This window comes from Bidens hawaiensis, unplaced genomic scaffold (assembly GCF_021521415.1).
Source record: "Bidens hawaiensis isolate Kalapana, Puna unplaced genomic scaffold, B.hawaiensis_p1.1 tig00041672_1, whole genome shotgun sequence".
In the NCBI taxonomy this organism is placed as follows: domain Eukaryota; kingdom Viridiplantae; phylum Streptophyta; class Magnoliopsida; order Asterales; family Asteraceae; genus Bidens; species Bidens hawaiensis.
Genome location: NW_027497375.1, coordinates 100440 through 122248, shown reverse-complemented (window position 1 = coordinate 122248; position 21809 = coordinate 100440). Strand labels below are relative to the sequence as shown.

Here is a 21809-nt window from a genome sequence, read left to right as displayed (position 1 = left end):
CAATTGATAATCTAAGCTATAATTCAAATAACTTTAAACATAACTCCTACCTTAATTCTGATGCATAGATTGGTAATAAGAAAAAGGCAGGATCTTGATCTACTTGCTTAAGTGATTGCTACTTGATTATAACTTCGTTTCTTGCACGAATTACGAGAAAACAGCACGTCGGCTCGTTACGGCAACGGGGCACGTTTTCCAATGCTATGTGTGTGTAAATAGAGGTGTGTTTGGGATGAATGAGGCTCATACCCGTCACTCCCCTTTTATAGCCATTTTTGGGCCCCGTCGCGTACTGCGCCCGGTCCTTTTGGACCGGTCGCGTACCCCGACACCGCAATATTGCGCCGCCTTATGCGGTGGTGACACGTGGCCTGTCACATTGCGCCACGTGTTGACACGGTGTTGGACACATGTCCGATGACTCAACAACCCCGTCGCGCTACGCGATGGGTTTGATTGTTATCCTGTCGCGGAGGAAATTTCTAGAATTTTCATTTTTAGTCCCTGAACTTTCTAAGTTAGTACATTTAAAACTTATATTAAAGAGGGTAGAAGACGCGGTGTTACAAAAATAATAAACACGATAATTACTAACTAAGCAATGAAAGATAAATGTTGGTTTTAAGGTTCGTGCATTATTGTTTATACATATATACTTTTACCCATTTAAAAGTATTTTAATAATTAAGTCTAACGAATTTTAACAAGTTATTATTATGATATTACTTATAAGATGAATACTGATTATAATAATATTTACGGAATTTTTAGCGTTGCCGGCATTGTTTTATTTTGGTATGAATGTTTGTTGGTTTATTTTAGGATTTATAAAATTGCAACGTTTTTATATATTTTATCTATATAATTGTTCTACGAGTTTTAACGAGTATTGTCGGGTTTGTAAAAGTTGATTCTTGAACAAAAATGCTAACGGAGTTTAAAACGACTTTTATTTAACCATAAAAATAATTTTATTGATTTTGAAATGATTTATAAATATATATGATTTATTATAACTAATAAAAATGGTTTGTCAAAAAAATATAGAATGGGTCTGCTGTGACCCGGGTTTGAACCCGAGTCTCCATAACCTCACAACACATACACAACAACTAGACCAATTCAATATTGTTGTTAAAATATGGAAACTGTAATTTAAAAACAGATTCTCATATTCATCTTCTTCCTCACAAAACCCTAGATTCAATATCCAAAACCGTTCCATGTTTGTTAAATTAAAGTTAGGGGTTTGTTTGTCAGGTTAAACGAATCAAAACTATGTATTAAATACCTTAGATGGTGCCGGAATGATAGCGAACGGAGCTTGGCCCAAATGTTTCTTGAATGATCAGTTCAGAGGCTATTGGTGGTTTGTTTGTGTAATTTTATGGTTGTAGTAGTTCTAGCAAATGATTATGGTGCTATTTATAGCTTCAATTGGATCATCGATGTTAATTACGAGTTATTGCTATTTAATAATAATTCCGACGGTTTAGTGATTATTATAAGTTAATTAGATGTTAAATGGTGAAATAACTCACGAAGTATGTTGATAATTAATGGAGGAGTCGTTTGGTGGGATTAACGGATCAAAACAGGGTTTAAATGCGAGTTCTAATGGTCGCCGGAAAATTGTTGACGTCGCCGGCGGTTACTCATCGGAAGAACCGGGGGGGGGGGGGCGGAGGGGGAGGAGAAGAAAGGGCTGGGTATATGTATTTTTTTGTTATTTTTATTATAATTTAAATTAAAAGTTACACTTTTAGCCCCCAAACTTTGAATGAGTTTATATATTGTTGTTAAACTTTAAATTACATATTGCAACTTGAACTTTATAAATATATATAACTAGATAGAACTTTTATATTTTAAAATCTTTAGATCGTTTACGTTTTATGCTCGAATAGTTTGAAACTTGATTATTTTATAGACTTTTAGGGCTCGGAGATTCGTCAACTGAACAATATGAATATAAGTGACTTAAACGAATTTTAAATCAATGAAATTTATATAAATTCATTACTTTCAAAAACGAATATATTGAAACGACAAAAACGGGTTGGTTTAACGAATACAAATACAAATACGAATGCGAAAAATTGACAAATGTCACAATCATATTGCATTATTTTTATATGGATATTTCTCATTCATTTGACCCGAATTCATGGGTATGAGTCTCACCAAACTCAGATAGTCCTTAAACGGGTTATAACATCTCATTAAATTAAAAATTAATACACACACACACACACACACACACATATATATAGGGGATGGATCTTGCGAGTAGGGGTGTCAAACGTGTCGGCTTGGCAGGTTGACGGGTTAACGGGTTGCGGGTTGGCAGGTTGACGTGTTGAAATGTGCAACCCGAACCCGACCCATATTATTATTCGTGTCAAATATGTCAAACCTAACCCGCACACACATAAATTCGGTTCGACTCGAACACGACCCGTTTAACCCATATTTTTTAAACAAGTTAATTTATATAATCAGACATACAGATTATAATAAAATCAAAACCATATATTGCAAAATTCAAATGAAATATAAGCATGAGTCGATTTAGATATAGATGGATTTGACGATATGTTCATGCATATTTGTGAATGGACAGAAGAAATGCATTTTGGATAATGGAATTTTGGTTGAGAATTTAAAAGTGTCATTCACGAAAAATAGAATTTTAGAGGAGACCTAAAAAGGTAATATGGGGAATGAAAAATAATTAAATTCTTCAATACATTTTAAAACTAAGGAGGAATATAATTAATTTTAAAATATTTAATTTTAAAATATCTAAAATTAAACGGGTTAACGGGTCAACCCGTTTTTATTCAGGTCAACCCGAACCCGACCTGTTTAGGAAACAGGTCAACCCGAAACTGACCCGTTTTTTAAACGGGTCGTGTTAGCCGACCCAAAACTTGTTTTTTTCATGTCAGGTTCGGGTTGGGTTTCGGTTCGTGTAAAAAATTGACACCCCTACTTGCGAGAAGAGATATTACAGCGAGAAGTGTGAGAAGTGAAGGTTTAACTCCATTAATCCATAATTTCACTCTCTTTCATATGATGTTACATACGTATATGTAGGTTGGTTGTATTTATGTCTTAATTACACATTCAAACCTACCTACAAACATGTAAATGTACCGAGCCACATTCAAACCTATGTACCTACACACATACAAGCATACATACACATATACAAACATACGTACACATATACAAACATACGTACCTACACACATACATATGCACATACATAGCGCACCTACACATAAGAAAGAGAGTGAAATTAGGGATTAATGGAGTTACACCTTCATTTCTCGCACTTCTCGCTATAAAAAAACTTCCGAAATGATCCAATACCTATATATATATATATATATATAGGTTTAAGTTCAAGAGAGAAATGATATTATTGCAAGAAATGTGAGAAATAAATATGGACCACTAGTTTTGTTTTAAGTTTTAAATGTTTAAAAATAAATAAAAAAGATGTAAATACAACAATAAATGTTCTCTCTCTCTCCAATTAATACAACTAATATAACCATAGTAAATCTCTCTCTAATTAATATATATCTAACTAATTTAACTATAATAATTAAAAAGATAAAAATACCACTTTAGTTTTATTTTTTATTTACACATTGTTCATTTTATTCAACATAAATACAATTTATTCATATAATACTATTTCTTTATATCAAAAAAATAATTTCCACTCAATATATTAGCATATATCAACGTATTTTTTAACATAAATATGAAAACATAATATATTTTTTTTCAATTGGTATGACTATAAAAATTATTGTTATAAATAATAATAAAAAATATCATACAAATGTGTCCATTAAATGTAAACAATAAATATACAACATACACAAATTTATATAACATACAATTGTTTTGAGCAATAAAAACGTACAACATACAAAAAGCATATAACTTACATATGTAATTCGACATCAACATTTATATAAACTACACAAAGATACACATACCCTACACATGCGTAGATCATATGTTTTTCGTATGTAAGCCATATATTTTCTTATTCTTAGACAAGTGTAGGTTATATGTTTTTGTGTAGGTTGTATATTTTTTATTGACATTTAATGCAAACATATGTAAGATAGTTTTTTGTATTATTCATCATAATGTAACTACGTATTGATGGATATTGATATGTTGAGTTTGAAGAAATTGGTTCTGAAAAGAAATTAATGTATGAATAAATTGTATTTGTGTAAGATAAAATTTTCGTTTGTAGGTTAAATGTTTTCGTGTGCGTGTGTATTTTATTGATGATGAATTTTGTGTGTAGGTTAAATGTTTTTCGTGTGTAGGTTATATGTTATCTTATTCTTAGAACAAGTGTAGATTATACGTTTTTGTGTAGGTTTTATGTTTTTTGTTGATATCTAATGCAAATACATGTAAAATAGTTTTTTGGTATTATTCATCATAATGTAAATATGTGTTGATGGATATTAATATATTGAGTTGGAAGAAATTAGTTTTGGATAGAAAGAAATTTTAATATATGAATAAATTATACTTGTGTAGAATAAAAATTCAAGAAATAAAAAGTAAGTTATAAAAATAAATGAGTTGTTAATATTTTCTAATTATAATTAATAATTTAATTAGTTATATTAAATAAATAAATAAATATTATGGTTTATTAGTTATATTAATTGAAGAAAGAGAATAATTAATATTTTCTTTATTTAGGTTTAAGCATTTAAAACTTAAAACAAAACTTGTGGTCCATATTCGTTTCTCACATATCTTGCAATAATATCATTTCTCCCTTGAACCATCACACACACACACACACACACACACACACACACACATATATATATAAACGAAACATTTAAAAGCTCTCTTGTTACTCCCTACATTTTCTCAAGCCATCAAATTGCATTATTCTTAAATGGAGATTTCGCATGCATTTAACCCGAATTCACGGGTATGAGTCTCACAAAACTCAGATAGTCCTTAAAAAAGTTATAACATCTCATTGAATTAAAAATTAATTTCACCAAATATTTTATATGAAAATCCTATAAAATAGGGATATACTAAAAATTAATATCTAATTCTTTTAAAAAAATATTATTTATAATTAAAAATAACTTTATAGTAAAAAAATTAGCGGGTCATGAGTCTCACCAAACATATATAGCTTTTAAACAGGGTTATAACATCTCATTTATTTGTAAAATTATTTCATCATCAAATCCGAAGAAATTATTAACTTTCTTGCAATAAATAAAATTAAAATCCAAGATAATATATAAATATTAGAAACAAATAATATTAATAAACCAATCCCCGTAATACGGGGGATAAAATCTAGTTTGTGTGTGTGTATTAAGTTTTTTATTTGTTTATTTATTTAAATGTTTTTAATTTATTACGCAAAATGACCAATTTGCCTTGCACATAACCTGACTTTACAAGAAAAACTAACTAGCTAAGGTCAAAGGACAAGCGTTGTTAAATTTGTAAACGTAAATGATAAAATAGTTCAATTTTGAAGATAAATGACAACGAGTGAAATTTGGTACAAATATAAAGGACAATCTTTACAATTTTGTCTAAAGTTAATTATCTAGCTCGGTGGTTGCCAATAATCACAAATCACAAAATATGCAGGTTTAATATTCGCGCACTTAACCCTTCCACACCCAATCTGGATGCCTTCTTTAGCTACCACTTGAAGATAATGCCCGCACTCTTTGCCAGGCGCACATGTTTTTGACACAGGATCCCAATCAGGCTTCTCAGATTCCCACATCGTTACTGCATCCTTAGCCGTACCGCCCATTGCAATATTCTCGGCATATCCTTTATCACCCATCGAGTGAACCATGGCGCAATCAGCTTTTCTTTTATTAGCGAAGTTTTGTGCATATTCAGCAATGGTAGCATTCCACGTTACAGGACCCAAACCATGCTCTTTTCGAACAGCATTGTGGGCCTTTTCAAAATCTTCTCGTTTACTAGTGGCATTCCCATCATCTACACCATCTGTTGGTGCATTATTGGAGCCCCCTGGTCCGCAGTTTGTATAGAAGCCGACCTCCTTTCGAGCAACATTGTGGACATTCACATTATCTTCTGGTGCATTTTGGGTATAAATGAAAGGTAAAATTGATATGACTACAACAAAGATAAATGGCCAGTAATTGTGGAATTCCATATTGCTAGATAGATTATTGGTTTATTAATGAATGAAAATGAACCATAAGAAAGATATTTATAGAGAAAAACAAGTTAAATATATAGAGGTGAAAACCCCGACAAAAATTTGCAATTTTTTAGTCCACTCAAATTTCGGTACAATAATTAACCATCGTACATCTATATTACTATATTAGGCAGGTGTCTGCACGATGCAACGTGGAGCAACACTTAAAGATTGTTAGTGAGTCAAGGGTAGCTTGAGCTCAACTCGAACTTCACACCGAGCCGACTCATCTCAGCTCAAAATTATAGCTGAAGTTTTAAACTCGAGTTCGTCTTTATTGTTTCGATATGCATATAATTTGAGTAATCTTAATCATATTTATGTAAAACACGTAAGCAGATAAAAAAAAGAATAAAAAGGAGTAGTATTTGGATAAACATGTCAAAGTTGTGTATTACATAGTAGTATGTATAGATAAATTGTTGAATATGTAATTATATGAAACAGTTTTTTGAATTATAACAAGTCTGTTTGTGTTTTTTTTATCAAATAGATAAAGAACTAGATATGCAATTATATGAGAACATGAAATTGTAAGTATTTAGCCTACATAAGTCCCCAACATCTTCATAATTGATCTTTAAGCTTTGCTTTAAAATTCATGTCCATCACTTTAGTTGATAAATAAATTTAACATTTAACTCCACAAGTATCATTCCTTAGATCATTCTCATTCATTCCTCTAAAATTATGTGAGGGTAGCTTACAAATTAAAATGTGGAGTTTTAAGTGATTGTGAGTGTAAATTATAGTGTGGAGAGAGAAAATGTAGTGATTTTTTATAAATTTAGGAAAACTTTGTTTGTCCACATTTATTTTTTAATATTTGTTGAATTGATTGTGAGTAGATGAGAGAAAAAACTGTAATGATAAAAGCATAAAAAATATTATTTAATTAAACATGCGAGAGAAATGTAATGTTTATTATAGAGATGTGGATTAGTGATAGGTTGTGAATGCTCTTAATATTTTAGCTCGTTCTCTTATAATCGTTCATTGAGTGATAGGTTGTGAATGCTCTTAATATTTTAGCTCGTTCTCTTATAATCGTTCATTGACTCTTTCTTCTTGAGATCTTTCATTTTTTTTCTAAGACCCGTTGTTGTCACTCCCGAAGGCTCCAAACCTACAAAATCAACAAAAACTATTCAAATAGATCCCATTCCTTCAAACAAACGTTTCACAAAATAATGTGACATGAGAATGATAAATGCATTATATATTGCGAAACTTGAGCGTTTAAAGTGTTAAGAAACATGCCAAAAATGCAACAAATAGATTATTGTTCTATGTTTGGTATTGATGTATGCTCACATCATCATCGATTTGATATGGAACACATAACAAATTTGGATTTTAAATAAAAATGAAGAAATTGCCGATCATAGATTTCTTCATCCGTCCTCTGGAGATTCCTTCAAACAAACTGGAAAGAACAACCAAAATGATCGATAACCGAGCGTCGACTTGGACTCCATGAAATTTTGTTTTGAGCCGTAAACATTATATGAAGTTTATTAGGCGAGTTTTACTAAAGTTACCGTTTATGAAAAACGAATTTTAGGGTAAAAAAAACATAAGAATTTATGGCCGATAGTGCACCAGCACTAGTGCTAGCAGAGAAGCAGATAATGGTGTTGCCAAAAGTAAACCAGAAGATTATGTGAATGCCCACAATGTTGCTCGACAAGAGGTCGGAGTGTGTCCAATAACATGGAATACTATTGTAGCTAAGTTTGCACAAAGCTATGCTGATCAAATAAAAGCTGACTGCGCTCTAACACACTCGAATGTCGATGGTGGTATATATGGCGAGAATTTTTTAATAGGCTATACGGCTAATGATGCAGTAATGATATGAGTTGCTGAAAAGCATGATTATGACTATGCAACAGACACATGCACACCTTCAAAAATGTGCGGGCATTATAGTCAAGTGATTGCGCGCTCCAGAATCGACCAAACTTGGGCGTGCTCTTATATGATATATATCGATATACGGTAGGGAATAAGCTGGGAATGCTCTTAGTAAAGAAAATGTTTGCGGAGAGGTGCACAAACCGGATTTAAACCCTTAACCAGTTCGGGTTAAAAATGATTCGGTTTGGTCAACAAAAGTCAAATATGGTAACATATATTGAAACAAAGGTTAAAATTGGTTTATGAATCCGTCAAAACATTGTGTGCGCTTATATATATATATATATATACATGGTGGTTAATCATCGTACCTAAATTTGAGTGGACAAGAAATTGCATATCTTTGCTAGGGTTTCCACCTCTATATATTTAGCTTGTTTTTTTCCTATAAATATCATTGTTATGGTTCATTTTCAAACATTTATGAACCAATAATCTATCTAGCAATATGGAATTCCACAATTACTGGCCATTTATCTTTGTTGTAGTCATATCAATTTTGCCTTTCTTTATACCCAAAATGCACCAGAAGATAATGTGAATGTCCACAATGTTGCTCGAAAGGAGGTCGGCTTCTATACGAGCAGCGGACCAGGGGGTGCCAATAATGCACCAACACCTGGTGTAGATGATAACAATGTCACTTGTAAACGAGAAGATTTTGAGAGGGCCCACAATGTTGTTAGAAAAGAGCACGGTTTAGGTCCTGTAACGTGGAATGACACTATTGCTGAATTTGCACAAAACTTCGCTGAGAAAAGAAGACCTGATTGCGCCATTATTCATTCGATGGGTGATAAAGGATATGCTGAGAATGTTGCAATGGGTGGTACGGCTCAGGATGCTTTAAATATGTGGTGCTCCAAGAAGGAATTTTACGATGCCGCGACAAAAACATGCCAGCCTGGAAAAGAGTGTGGGCATTATCTTGAAGTGATCGCTAAAGAAGGCATCCAAATTGGGTGTGGAAGGGCTAAGTGTGCGAATATTGTACCTAGAGGTGCACAAATCGGTTTTTTTTTAAAAACCGGTTCGGTTATTAACCGGACCGGTTTTTTTTGGACCGGAAAAAAACCGAACCGGTTAATAACCGGACCGGTTAATAACCGGTTTTTTCATCTCAAAACCCTAACCGGTCTAACCGGTTAGGACCGGTTTAGAAACCGGTTAGAACCGGTTAATAAACCGGTTTTTTATTAACCGGTTTTTTAAAAACCGGTTTTTAACCGGTTAACCGGTTTTTTTTTTTTTTTTTTTTTTTTAATAACCATAAAAAACGGTCAAAAAACCAAAAAAAACGGCTATATGCCCGTTATACAACGGTCAAAACCGGTTTAACCGGTTAACCGGTTATAAAAAACCGGTTAACCGGTTATAAAAAAACCGGTTTATAAAAAAACCGGTTAACCGGTTTTTTTATAACCGGTTATTAAAAAAAACCGGTTTTTTTTATAACCGGTTTCAAAACCGGTTTTGGCTCTAAAACTTAAAACCGATATACAAACCGGCGGTTTGTAAACCGGTCAAACCGGTTTTTAAAAAACCGGTTTTTTTTAAAACCGGTTTCCGGTTTAAAACCGCCAAACCGGTTCGGGAACCGGTTTTTTTGTGCACCTCTAATTGCACCTGCATATTTTGTGATTTGCGATTACTGGCAACCACCGAGCTAGATAATTAATTTTAAACGAAAACGTTATTAGGATTAACAAATGGTACCAATCGATTATGTATGATCGATATATAATAATGATGTTTTGCTAGTGACATCAAATTATATTTTAAATATTTTTTAATCACAAACTATACAACTGCCCAAAATCATCGAATCAAAACACGCGCGAACCGCGTATTTACGATCCTTTGGAGTCCCCAATTTCGCAAGAACTTCAAGATCAACAAGGCTCAACAACATAAGCCCTAAAGTTAACCCAAGCATCAATCCAACAAACAAAACAAGCTTCACGTACCATTGTCTCAATGTGTATAAAAAACTCAGACTCGCCCCATCGATACTCCACCGCCATAATAATAATATTATCAATTAACTCCCTTTGTGTACGCCTAGTTTCTCCAAATTATTATGCTTAAAAACCCCTAATTTCGGCCCTAAATTGCTCATGTAGACCTACTAGATTATCTATTTGAGAAGTTAACACTCTTTTCATTATTTATACTGAGTTTTAAGTGGGTTTTTGAAATCATGGTAAATTTCCTGAAAAGAATGTCATTATACAACCTCACGGATGGACATAGCAGGTCTACATGGGGTCGTCTCTGGTATGGCTCGTGGGACAGCGAAAACAAGTTAGGGCTTTAGGCCCGCACTCAGTTAAGGCTTCCAAATTTAAAAAAAAAACATTATATATAGATCTATTATAATAAGTATAGTAAACTCAAATTAAGAGAAAATTTCCAAAATAGCCCATTTATAGAATGCGGTTCCAAGTTTGTCCCCCTAAATTCAAGTTTCTAATTTTGTCCCTTTGGTATCTCGTCGTCGGCGACATGTTAGCGAACACCGACGATGTGTTAACATAACATAGGGTTGACGATGCGTTATGTTGCTAACATAGGGTAGAAGCGATGCGTTAATGTTTAAAGCAGGGGTTCCACAATGCGTTAGTGGATAACGCATCACTGCTACCCTATGTTAGCAACATAAACGCATCGTCAACCTTATGTTATGTTAACACATTGTCGGTGTTCGCTAACATGTCGCCGACGACGAGATACCAAAGGGACAAAGTTGGAAACTTGAATTTAGAGGGACAAAATTGGAACCACATTCTATAAATGGGCTATTTTGGAATTTTCCCTCAAATTAATGTATTGGTGTGGTGGTAGGCTTGGTTGTTACTAAAATATAGGTTATGAGTTCAAAATTTGTAATAATCAAATTTTTTTTCTTAACAATTGTTATGAAAAGGCATAAAATCTTGTTTCGATTTAGGCCCCACATTCGTTGAGCCGGCCCTGGGTCGTCTATACGGCTGTATCACATAAAAAAAGAATAGTATACATACGATCAGATACAAATCAACTCCTAAGAAATTTTGATACTGACCCCATGAACTTTTCATGTCGAGAAGGTCGGCCGTACAGCTGCTGATGTGAAAAGAAAAAAACTGATATTATATCGGTTGGGATAGTCAGGACTTCATAGTGGAGTTTGACGGTTGTTGGTTGTAGTTCCTCGTTCGGATCATTCAGTTGTTAGTTGTACTGTTATCATTCCTTATTTTGTTCTTTTATTCCTCTAAACGGATGGTTGATTGGTGTTTCATATTGTTGTTTTCAGGTAAAAGACAGATAATTGAGAAGATGATTGATTGGTGTTGCATTTTGTTGTTTTCATGTAAAAGACATAGAATTGAGAAGACGAGTAAGGTTGGAAATGTCATCGAATGAGTAATATGTTTTTAGTTTTGTATACGAACTTAAGAAGTATACAATGAAGTGAGAAAAGTAACTATGTAAACTTGATAGTTTATAAAAAAAATAGGAAAGTAAAATTTACTTTATTTAATAGTCGAACTCTCAAAATTTTCAAATTCATGAAAAAGAATTATGAGTCCGCCACTGTATGATAATATTGCACCGAAAATGCTACTAATATCATCATTGTGGTAGTTAAGATTTTTGTTATATTTGATGACTAGGTTAGAACCCATATAATACACTGGATAGTAATAAAACGAAAAAAAAACGTAAACAAATAAATATAATAATGTATATAACTACTAAAATTTTCGGCTGAGATAACTTTCTTGCCCCACCTATTGGTAATTAAAACCAAGTGGTAACACGATTGTAGTGAAAACAAAGAATAAAAATAAGGATTAATCTTGTTATAATAATAATAATCAATCTTTGTAGCGAACAATAGTGTCGGTAATCATCACTAGTTACAGGAAATTGGCAGGTAACCGTCTTGTTAACCGTCATAACGGTTTGGCGCCAACAAGAAACTGTTTTTAGATGATGTCATGTTGCCGCCGTTTTTACTACGTTAACCCGGCCAAAATACAAATAATCCTACTAAAGTACATATTTACAACATAATATATGTTTACATAAACTAATATAATCTCCTAAAATTTATTATGTTTAGGAGGAGTTCTTCGGTTGGCTTTTGACTGCTTCCTTCGCTGCATGAATGGCTTGATCGAAATCAAATTTCCTCATCTTCATTCATCTTTTAGCAGCATTCCAGCAACCCCTAAATATAAAGAGTAGTCATCTTCATTCATGTGACCGGGCGTGTTATTGGTTTCTTCAATTTGATGCACGGTTTCTTGTTGAAAGGTTGCATTCCCACTGCTTCCCATTGTTGTGTTTCTATGTACTACTTTTATGTCTCAAGACATCCAAGTATTTTGCATATAGAATTTGAACAAGATCATTGTCCTCATTAGTCTATCTGACATTGTTGTGTTTCTATGTACTACTTTTATGTCTCAAGACATCCAAGTATTTTGCATATAGAATTTGAACAAGATCATTGTCCTCATTAGTCTATCTGACATCTTTGTCAATAAGTACCCCTGAATAGTATTCCGTGACCATTGCATTATTTGCATGCCCACCTTCATTTTTTACTGCAACCACTTTCTTGCCTTTGTCTAATTGTTAACAATATGGTTTCCTTTGACAAAGTAATCAAACAGACAAACACAATTTCTTATTGAACAAACACCTTACAGATATAAGCTAGAATCAAAAAAATATAACAGTGAAAAACATGAAATGGTATTACACTGGATATCACAGATTACTCTAGCTTCATGGTGTAATGGTGTTGTAAGCCTTCAACCTACTGGTTGCTAATTGATGTAAGCAGCGGATGACAGCAAGCAGATGAAGTTGTAAGGAGCAAACAAAGAAATATGATTGAGAAGACTGAACAAAGTGGTTGGAAGTGTTGAAGAATGTGTTTCTTCTTGTGTGCTTTAACCCTTAGTCAATGGTCCCTTTATATACCCAAAAAGAGTCTGGTCATAAACGTGTAGACTAATCCAATCAATCCCTCCAATTTAGTGACAGCTCAATCATGCCAAATAAAAGGAAATCAACATTTATTAAAAAGATTTATTATAAATGAAAAATCATATGTAAAAGCAGAAATAAATCATACCATTTAAATTGATTATTTCAACATGCCCCCTCAATTGAATGGTGTGAAAGGGTCAAAAAGCTGCAACTTTTCACATAGGTAGTTATGTTGCGAGATACCAAGGCCTTTCGTAAACAGGTCTGCTGGCTGATCATCTGTATGAATCTTTTCCACTTTAAGAACTCCAGCCATAACCTTTTCTCTAACAGTGTGAAGGTCTATCTCAAAGTGTTTTGTCCGGTCGTGGAAGACTGGATTAGCCGACATAAGAACTGCAGCTTTATTATCACAGAACAGAGAAACAGGTAATAGAGTTTTAATGTTTAGATCAGCCAAAAGTTTAATTAACCATGTTACCTCACATGCCGCCACTCCCATGGCTCTATACTCGGCCTCTGCAGAAGAGCGAGAAACAGTAGGTTGTTTCTTACTTTTCCATGAGATGAGTGAATTTCCAAGATACACACAATACCCAGAGATGCACCTTCGGGTTGCCAAGCATTTGCCCCAATCGGAGTCAGCATAGGCTGACAGATTGAAATTGTTACTTTTGCTAAATAAGCAACCTTTCCTTGGTGACCCCTTTAGATATCTTAGTAACCTCATGGCAATATTAAGGTGAGAGTCTAAAGGCTTGTGCATGAATTAACTAAGGCAACCGACAATATATGAGATATCAGGGTCTAGTCAAGGTGAGGTAGATTAATTTTCGAATCAGTTGTTGGTAGCCAGTAATATTAGTCAACTCAGAATCTTCTTTGTAGGAGTTCTGTCTGTTTGTTACTACTACATTTTGCTCGATTGGATTGCCAACCGGTTTGGATGAAAGCTGATGTTCGGGTATTTTGTATATATATTAGCGTATTAATTATGTAATTTTATTGAATATATTGTTAGAACTTTGGTACTTCAAACGTGCTTTTGTATTTCAGGTAATTGATCGTTAAAGATTCTAAGTTGGAGACCTGTACGAGCATGGAATGATATCTCGGGAAGACCGAAGCATTATTTGATATCTTGGGAAGTGTTTCAAGGATTCGGGAAGAGTATAGATGAGTGATCATAAGCCGATGCTAAAACTGAACAAGATGTGTTGACAAAATGCGACCTTGAAGTAAACTGAGCATATCCTGAGCTACAAAATGAGTTACGGGAGCAATAATATATGAATTTTGGGTTTCTCGACGAGAGGAATCTGAAAATGAGTTTTTCTTATGTCGCGGTACGCGATGGGATGATCATATGGCCATCGCGATACGCGATGGACACAAAAGACGGGAAAATTAGGTTTTAAGCGTATTTTTCATTCTAAACAACCCTAACTCCGTTTTTACGAACCAAAGGCGATTTCCAGCCGTCCTATAGGCGATTTCCACTATCCTAGCTCGTGTCAAGACCTCCCGCATGATCCCTATCATCCGTATCGAAGATTTGATGATGTCTAGGCTCGGCTAATCTCCTAGAATCGCACCCGGGATGTATAGTTTGTAACCATTTACAGTTTTTCTCATGTGATTAAGAATACTTATGTTTTGTTATTGATGATTGATATATGATTATTGATATTTAGTATTTCTGTGTGTTCGGTCGGTTTAGGTTTACGTTGGTCTGAACGATCTGTTACCAGTTGCTAGATAATTAGTCATATAACTGTTTGGTTAGATTGAATACGATAAAACGTACAATTACCCTTACCTGAGTCACACTGGCAAGGACTGTTTGATAACCAGTGCCGTGTGTAAAGTAATTGTTGACGTCTAAGGTTTTGTCTGGTTGATCAGTTTTCAGTTAATCGTTGATAATCAATCTGTTAGGTTGCATGAGATACTATTTGGTTGCTTACTTGAATTCCCAGGTGTGATTTGTTTTTTTAATTGTTTACAACTCGCTTGTTCGTTCGTTTCTTAGTTCTATAAACTCACTTTAATTGCTTGTGTGATCAGCACTAAAACCATTTACTTCATAATATTAAGTCTGTACACGAATTGCATTGACCACATACTCCTTGTGATACGATACCCTACTTGCTCTAACTATTTAGAATAATTAGGTTTTTGATTGACTCAAACGACGGTCATCAAAATGGCGCTGTTGCCGGGGAGTTAGTGTGCTTTGTGTCTTTTGTGTTAATTGATTTTTGCGTTTAATTTAGTTTTATTTTAGTTTTTAATTTTATTTATCTGTATTTTACGCGGGTTGTGTTAGTGTGCAGATTACAGGTTTATGCGTACCCGCCATTCGGGCCGACAGTCTCCATTAATTTACGAGCCCGAAATCGAGAGGTTAGCTCGACAGAACCGAGTACAAAACAGAAATTTTGAGATGGAAGACCAAAACCAAAGTCAGAACCAGAATGAAAACCAGAACCAAAACCAAGACCCACTCCCACAGAATAACCAGTTTCACCCAGATAACATACTTCCACCACTCAATTTCAATAACCAAAACGAGCAAAATAACCAAAACACCCAAAATAACTCAGCTCGTGCATCCAGAACCCGAAATCAAAACCGAAACCGAAACCTTAACCGAAACTTAAACCTCAACTTTGACCAAGCCGGACCATCCGCACCAAACAATAACCCCAACCGCCGAGTTCGGATAAATATTGATGATGTTCAACCGAGTGTTCGGACTGAAGATGAGGATGAGGGGAAGATAATAATAGAAACGAAGGTTTTCGGGCAGCTGATGATGAGGTAGATCGATGGGTTAGAAGGAATCGGGCGGTTGTGCCCGAGAACGAGGTTGGTGAACCAGAGATTGAGGGTAATAATAGTTATGAAGATGAGGTGGAGGAGCCGGTTAATCGAAGACGGGCTGAACCAGTTGACAGAAACGGAAGGGGTCGAGAAAGGGTGAATCGGGCGGAACGGCCCGAAAGAGTTCGTGGTATTCCGGTTAACCGGGGTGGTATTGGAAACCCCGGGGGGCAGAGGAGAAATTACATAGCCCCGACTCATGGTGTTAACAGTCGGTTCAGACCGGCTATCTCGGACGGAGCATCCCCGTTGGTTCCACAGGAACGAGTACAGGGACAACAAACTTTCAAGTCCCGGCCATCCTACATCAACATCGTTCCTCACTTCAACGGGATGGCTTCGGAAGACCCGTATTCACACTTAACTGATTTTTCGGCTATTTGCGGGTCTATTGGTGACGGTACGTTTGATCAAGACGAAGTTCGGTTGCGGTTATTCCAATGTTCCCTAAAAGACAAAGCGAAACTTTGGTTTAACTTGCTACCGATGCACAGTATCAGAAACTGGGCCGAGATGCAACAAGTTTTTCTAAACGAGTTTTATTCACAGTTGAAGACTACCGAGGCCCGTTCTGACATTCGTCACTTTTCACAATTACCTGGTGAGTTATTTCACGAAGCCTTTACCAGATATAAAGACATGATCAGGAAATGCCCACATCACCAGATCGAACTGTGGGAACTGGTTAAGTGCTTTGTTGATGGGTTGTCATACGAGGACCGAAAGCATCTTAAGGCCTCGTGTAATGGTCTGTTGCTGAATCAGCCTCAGGAAGATGATTGGGATTTTTTGGAATTTATGTGTGAAGATTCCAAGGCAGAAGCAGCAGCTGAAAGACGAAGACGTGGTAATTCTTCCAGGTCAGTTAAGTCAGTCACGAGTGAATCTGAAAGAATTGCTGAGTTAGAACGTGAACTGGCTGGGTATAGAAAGGGTAAGAAGAAAGAAGTCAGGAAAGTTGGTGTTAAATTCCCGGTTTGTGAAGATTGTGGTGAACTCGGGCATAAGGCAGAAAATTACCCCGAGTATTGTGATGAAGAGGAGGATGACACCGAGGAAGTTAATTACACACACGGGGATTCCAAAGGCCAAGGGTTCAATTCGAACACATATCACCCGGGCCTGAGGAATCACCCGAACTTTCATTACGGGAACGCGTCTACACAGTTGAACCCGAACTTTCAGGGGTCGAGCCAGAACAGGTCATAGAGTAATTACCGCCAGGGCGGTTATCAGCAGCAGCAAGGTTCGTATGACCAGAATCGGGGGTATAACAGAGACGGTAACCGGGGTGGAAATTCATCGGGTAATCAGGACCGAGAGGGGTTCCTCGGTAAATGCGGATGAGTCGGTGCACTCAAAGTTGGATGCATTGATGAAGTTTATGACAGATCATAAGGTTGAAACGAAGAAACAGTTTGAGTTACATGATAAGTCAGCAGGGGCAATGTCAAAGCAAATTGGTCAGCTCGCAGCAGATATGGCAAAGTTACAAAAGAGTGATGGTTAACTCCCGAGTGATACTACAGTCAACCCAAACCATTACTACTCAAGCTCCAAGAAGGGAAACAATGTGCACATCAATGCTGTAAGTCTTTTACCTCATTTTGAAATTTCTAGTGTTGAAGTGGATTCACCACCACAGTTTGTTGAGGAGGTGGTGGAAGATATTAGTGGTGAGAGTGATTGTGTCGGTCAAAATGAATCAATTTTCCAAAATGAACCAGAACCAAAAACATATGAAATGTCTTTTTGTGAAAATTGCACATGTGAAAAATGTTTAAATGGTAAATTGACCAACATGAGAGATGAGGAGGTGGAGAATAATACCACCTCAAGTAAACTCCATGACCCAGGAGTGCCGCTTTTGTCAATTCAAATCGGGAAATTTAAAACTGATCGGGCACTTCTAGATCTTGGAGCATGTGTTAGTATCATGCCCGGTAGTTTATATGATCAGCATGAATTTGGCCCATTAGAAATGGTAAACACCACCGTGGTGTTGGCGGACCAAACTCATACACTTCCCCGGGGCATGGTGACTAATGTAATGGTTCAGGTGGAGGAATATTTCTACCCAGTTGACTTTCTTGTACTTGACTATGCTAAACGTGGGAATAATACACAGCCACAAGTCATATTGGGTAGGCCATTCATCGCCACAGCACATGCGGTAATTGATTGTCCTAAGGGGGTTTTGGGAATCAAGTGTGGAGACCGTGATAAACGGTTATTATTGTTTGAAAATTCTACTAATCCTCTTGTTGATAAGTGTGTATCCTTGGACAAGGATCGCAGAAAAGAGGAATGTTTTGTGATTGACAGAATAGATAAGAAGGGATTTGAGAAACTACAGAGTGAGAAAGTGGAAGAGAAAGGTAACCGACCAAGGAAGAAGAAAGTGAGACAGCCACCCAAACAAAATGATCGAGAATGGAGATTGAGGATGTTAGGGACAGATTCTGGCCTCTCGGAAGACTGGCAACAAATGATTGAAGAAAAGCGTGCTTATAATGAGAAGGTTGCACGGGAGCGGGCCAGACGCTTGAATGGCATACAAGTTTCAAAAGGGTGGTAATTGTACATTTTGTATATTTTTAGTTTTCATTTTGTTTTAGTTTTTATTTTACTAATTGTATTTCAAGCGTACCATCATAGAAAAAGCTAAGTGTGGGGATACCGCACCATCAGAAAACGAAGTTTCAGTTAAGCTATCCAGAGTGCTTTCATGTTCTTTTCGCTATGGTTAATCTAGGTACGTGTAAATTTTGTTGTATTTGGAACTTTGTGGGTGTAGTTCACTATAAACTCTCACGAGACCCCACTCGTCCTCCCGGGCTACCCGGGGATTTACAGGGCTTGTTGCATACGCTAAATGCAATCGTGATTCCTACGAAAGTGAGTTAGGTCTTTTAACGTTTTTAACTAATTTAACAGAATTTATTATGAAACGACTTAATTTGGCTCGCTAATTGTTTTAATAAATTTAACAAATATTCATTTTCATAACTCTTAAAAGACCTTTGTCTTACACTTGTGAGAAGCTTGCTTCTACACATCTCGAGATTTTGCAGGTTAGATTGTCAGTTTGGTAATTGGATGAGACGAGAGTATACGAGTGTTATGAGAGTTCACGAGCCGACTGGTCCTTCTCCAGTCACGTTGATATCAGGTAATTTCAGTTTCATAATTTATTTTTGTTTTTATTGCTTTAAACGTTAAAAGTGTAATTGTATAATTGTTTGTAGAACCGCCACACATAAGCCCCGAAATTTTAAAATTGCTTAAGAGACAAAAGTTCAATTTCAACCCCGTCCCTCAAATGTTCATTAGTTGTTTTATCAATTTTAACTTTGAGGACAATGTAAACCTCAAGTGTGGGGATGGGGGAAATTTGAAAAATTTTAGCCCGATAGTACCTCGAAGAGTGTTCAGAAACCAAAGTTGCTAACTGTTAATTATTGCCATTAATGCCAAGTTATAGGTTTATGGTCATGGTTGGTTTGTCAGCTTCTCATTAGTCTTACTCACAAATGTTTTCAAAAAAGAGAAGTTGAAAATGGGGTCGTTTAGGCGGGAATAACGAGTCAAGGGGACGGGTATACATGTTTCATATCGGCAGCCCATTATTCCAGACATATTGTGAGATGACCCCCTATACTTAATACACATATTATATAATAGATATAAAACATGTTTTACACCATTGATTGAGGGAAACCGTTATGTTTTACAGAGTTAGAACTTGCTTGTCACATGCTTATCAAGATCTTAATACCACCACCTGTATGGAGATTAAGACTTTAGAAAACCTTTACATACACTTTTCCTCCACTAAATAAATTTCCTTACCCGACAATATCCCCCTAGGAGCCCATTTGGACCTCTTTCCTGTTTATTTGCTAAACCAGACATTACACACCATTTCAGCCTTGGCCTTCATTATATTTTAACCCTGTGTGATGAAATCCAGTTCGTTATCGAGTTGTATATAGTCAGTTGTTGAGCATAGTACACAATGTACGTATGTCTCGGTTTAGTTGTAAATATGTGTTTATCAGAGTTGTATAATTATATGCTTCAGTGTATTGTCTATTAGTAAAAAAATGGAGAAAAAGACAAAAAGATGTATGTTTATATTCAGTTATGTATTCTGTAGTTCGTTTAAAAAAAAGTCAGTTCTTATTCAGTTATGTAATTAGCAGTTTGTTTATTTTTGATTAATTGTTTGTGTATTTGTAAACTGGGTTTCATTCACCTTAGTCACTAAATATGCCTATTCTGCACCCAACCTAAGCCTCAGCAAAACCCTAGTCCGAGTCTTTATGCAACCGGTGGGTAATGGGTGGAGATAAGACTGACCTGCAAGCTTATTAAGTTGTAACTCATATTTGGTATTTGAGGGCAGAGACATATACTGACACATCTTTTGCTAGTCCAGATATTAAACCGAGAAGAGTGTTGATAGTGTGAGGGGTATGAACATGTATGCCTTAACCGGAAACAAAGTACACTCGTCTGGGCGGCTCTATTGTTTTTATAATATCATTTAACCTTATTTGTGTGACGTCAATCTAGAAAGTATCAGTCTAGGAAACTGGGTATGACCTTAAACCTTACTAGTATTAATGGCGAAAATCTACATACCTATAATCGCGGTTGATGTTTGCTTTAGAGTTTGCTTGAGGGAAAGCAAAAGATAAGTGTGGGGATATGATGTTTGGGTATTTTGTATATATATTAGCGTATTAATTATGTAGTTTTATTGAATATATTGTTAGAACTTTGGTACTTCATACGTGCTTTTGTATTTCATGTAATTGATCATTAAAGATTCTAAGTTGGAGACCTGTACGAGCATGGAATGATATCTCGGGAAGACCGAAGCATTATTTGATGTCTTGGGAAGTGTTTCAAGGATTCGGGAAGAGTATAAATGAGTGATCATAAGCCGATGCTAAAACTGAACAAGATGTGTTGACAAAATGCGACCTTAAAGTAAACCGAGCATATCCTGAGCTAGAAAATGAGTTACGGGAGCCATAATATATGAATTTTGGGTTTCTCGACTAGAGGAATCTGAAAATGAGGTTTTCTTATGTCGCGGTACGCGATGGGATGGTCATATGGCCATCGCGATATGCGATGGACACAAAAGACGGGAAAATTAGGTTTTAAGCGTATTTTTCATTCTAAACAACCCTAACTCCGTTTTTACGAACCAAAGGCGATTTCCAGCAGTCCTATAGGCGATTTCCACTATCCTATCTCGTGTCAAGACCTCCCGCATGATCCCTATCATCCGTATCGAAGATTTGATGATGTCTAGGCTCGGCTAATCTCCTAGAATCGCACCCGGGATGTATAGTTTGTAAACCGTTTACAGTTTTTCTCATGTGATTAAGAATACTTATGTTTTGTTATTGATGATTGATATATGATTATTGATATTTTGTATTTCTGTGTGTTCGGTTGGTTTAGGTTTACGTTGGTCTGAACGATCTGTTACCAGTTGCTAGATAATTAGTCATATAACTTTTTGGTTAGATTGAATACGATAAAACGTACAATTACCCTTAACTGAGTTACACTGGCAAGGACTGTTTGATAACCAGTGCCGTGTGTAAAGTAATTGTTGACGTTCAAGGTTTTGTCTGGTTGATCAGTTTTCAGTTAATCATTGATAATCAATCTGTTAGGTTGCATGAGATACTATTTGGTTGCTTACTTGAAT

At 35.6% G+C, this 21809-nt stretch overlaps 1 protein-coding gene and 1 pseudogene across 1 annotated transcript; one reads left to right on the top strand and one right to left on the bottom strand.

The window, feature by feature from the left end:
- Positions 1-5641: 5641 nt before the first annotated feature.
- On the bottom strand, positions 5642-6232 carry LOC143593082 (pathogenesis-related protein PR-1 type pseudogene; annotated as a pseudogene).
- A 1634-nt stretch (positions 6233-7866) lies between these two features.
- On the top strand, positions 7867-11608 carry LOC143593081 (putative pathogenesis-related protein CaO19.6200). The gene is made up of 3 exons (XM_077072823.1): positions 7867-7943; positions 8689-9200; positions 11499-11608. Exons 1-3 carry the CDS (start codon positions 7867-7869, stop codon positions 11606-11608), a joined length of 699 nt encoding a protein of 232 aa, XP_076928938.1.
- The last annotated feature ends 10201 nt before the right edge of the window (positions 11609-21809 follow it).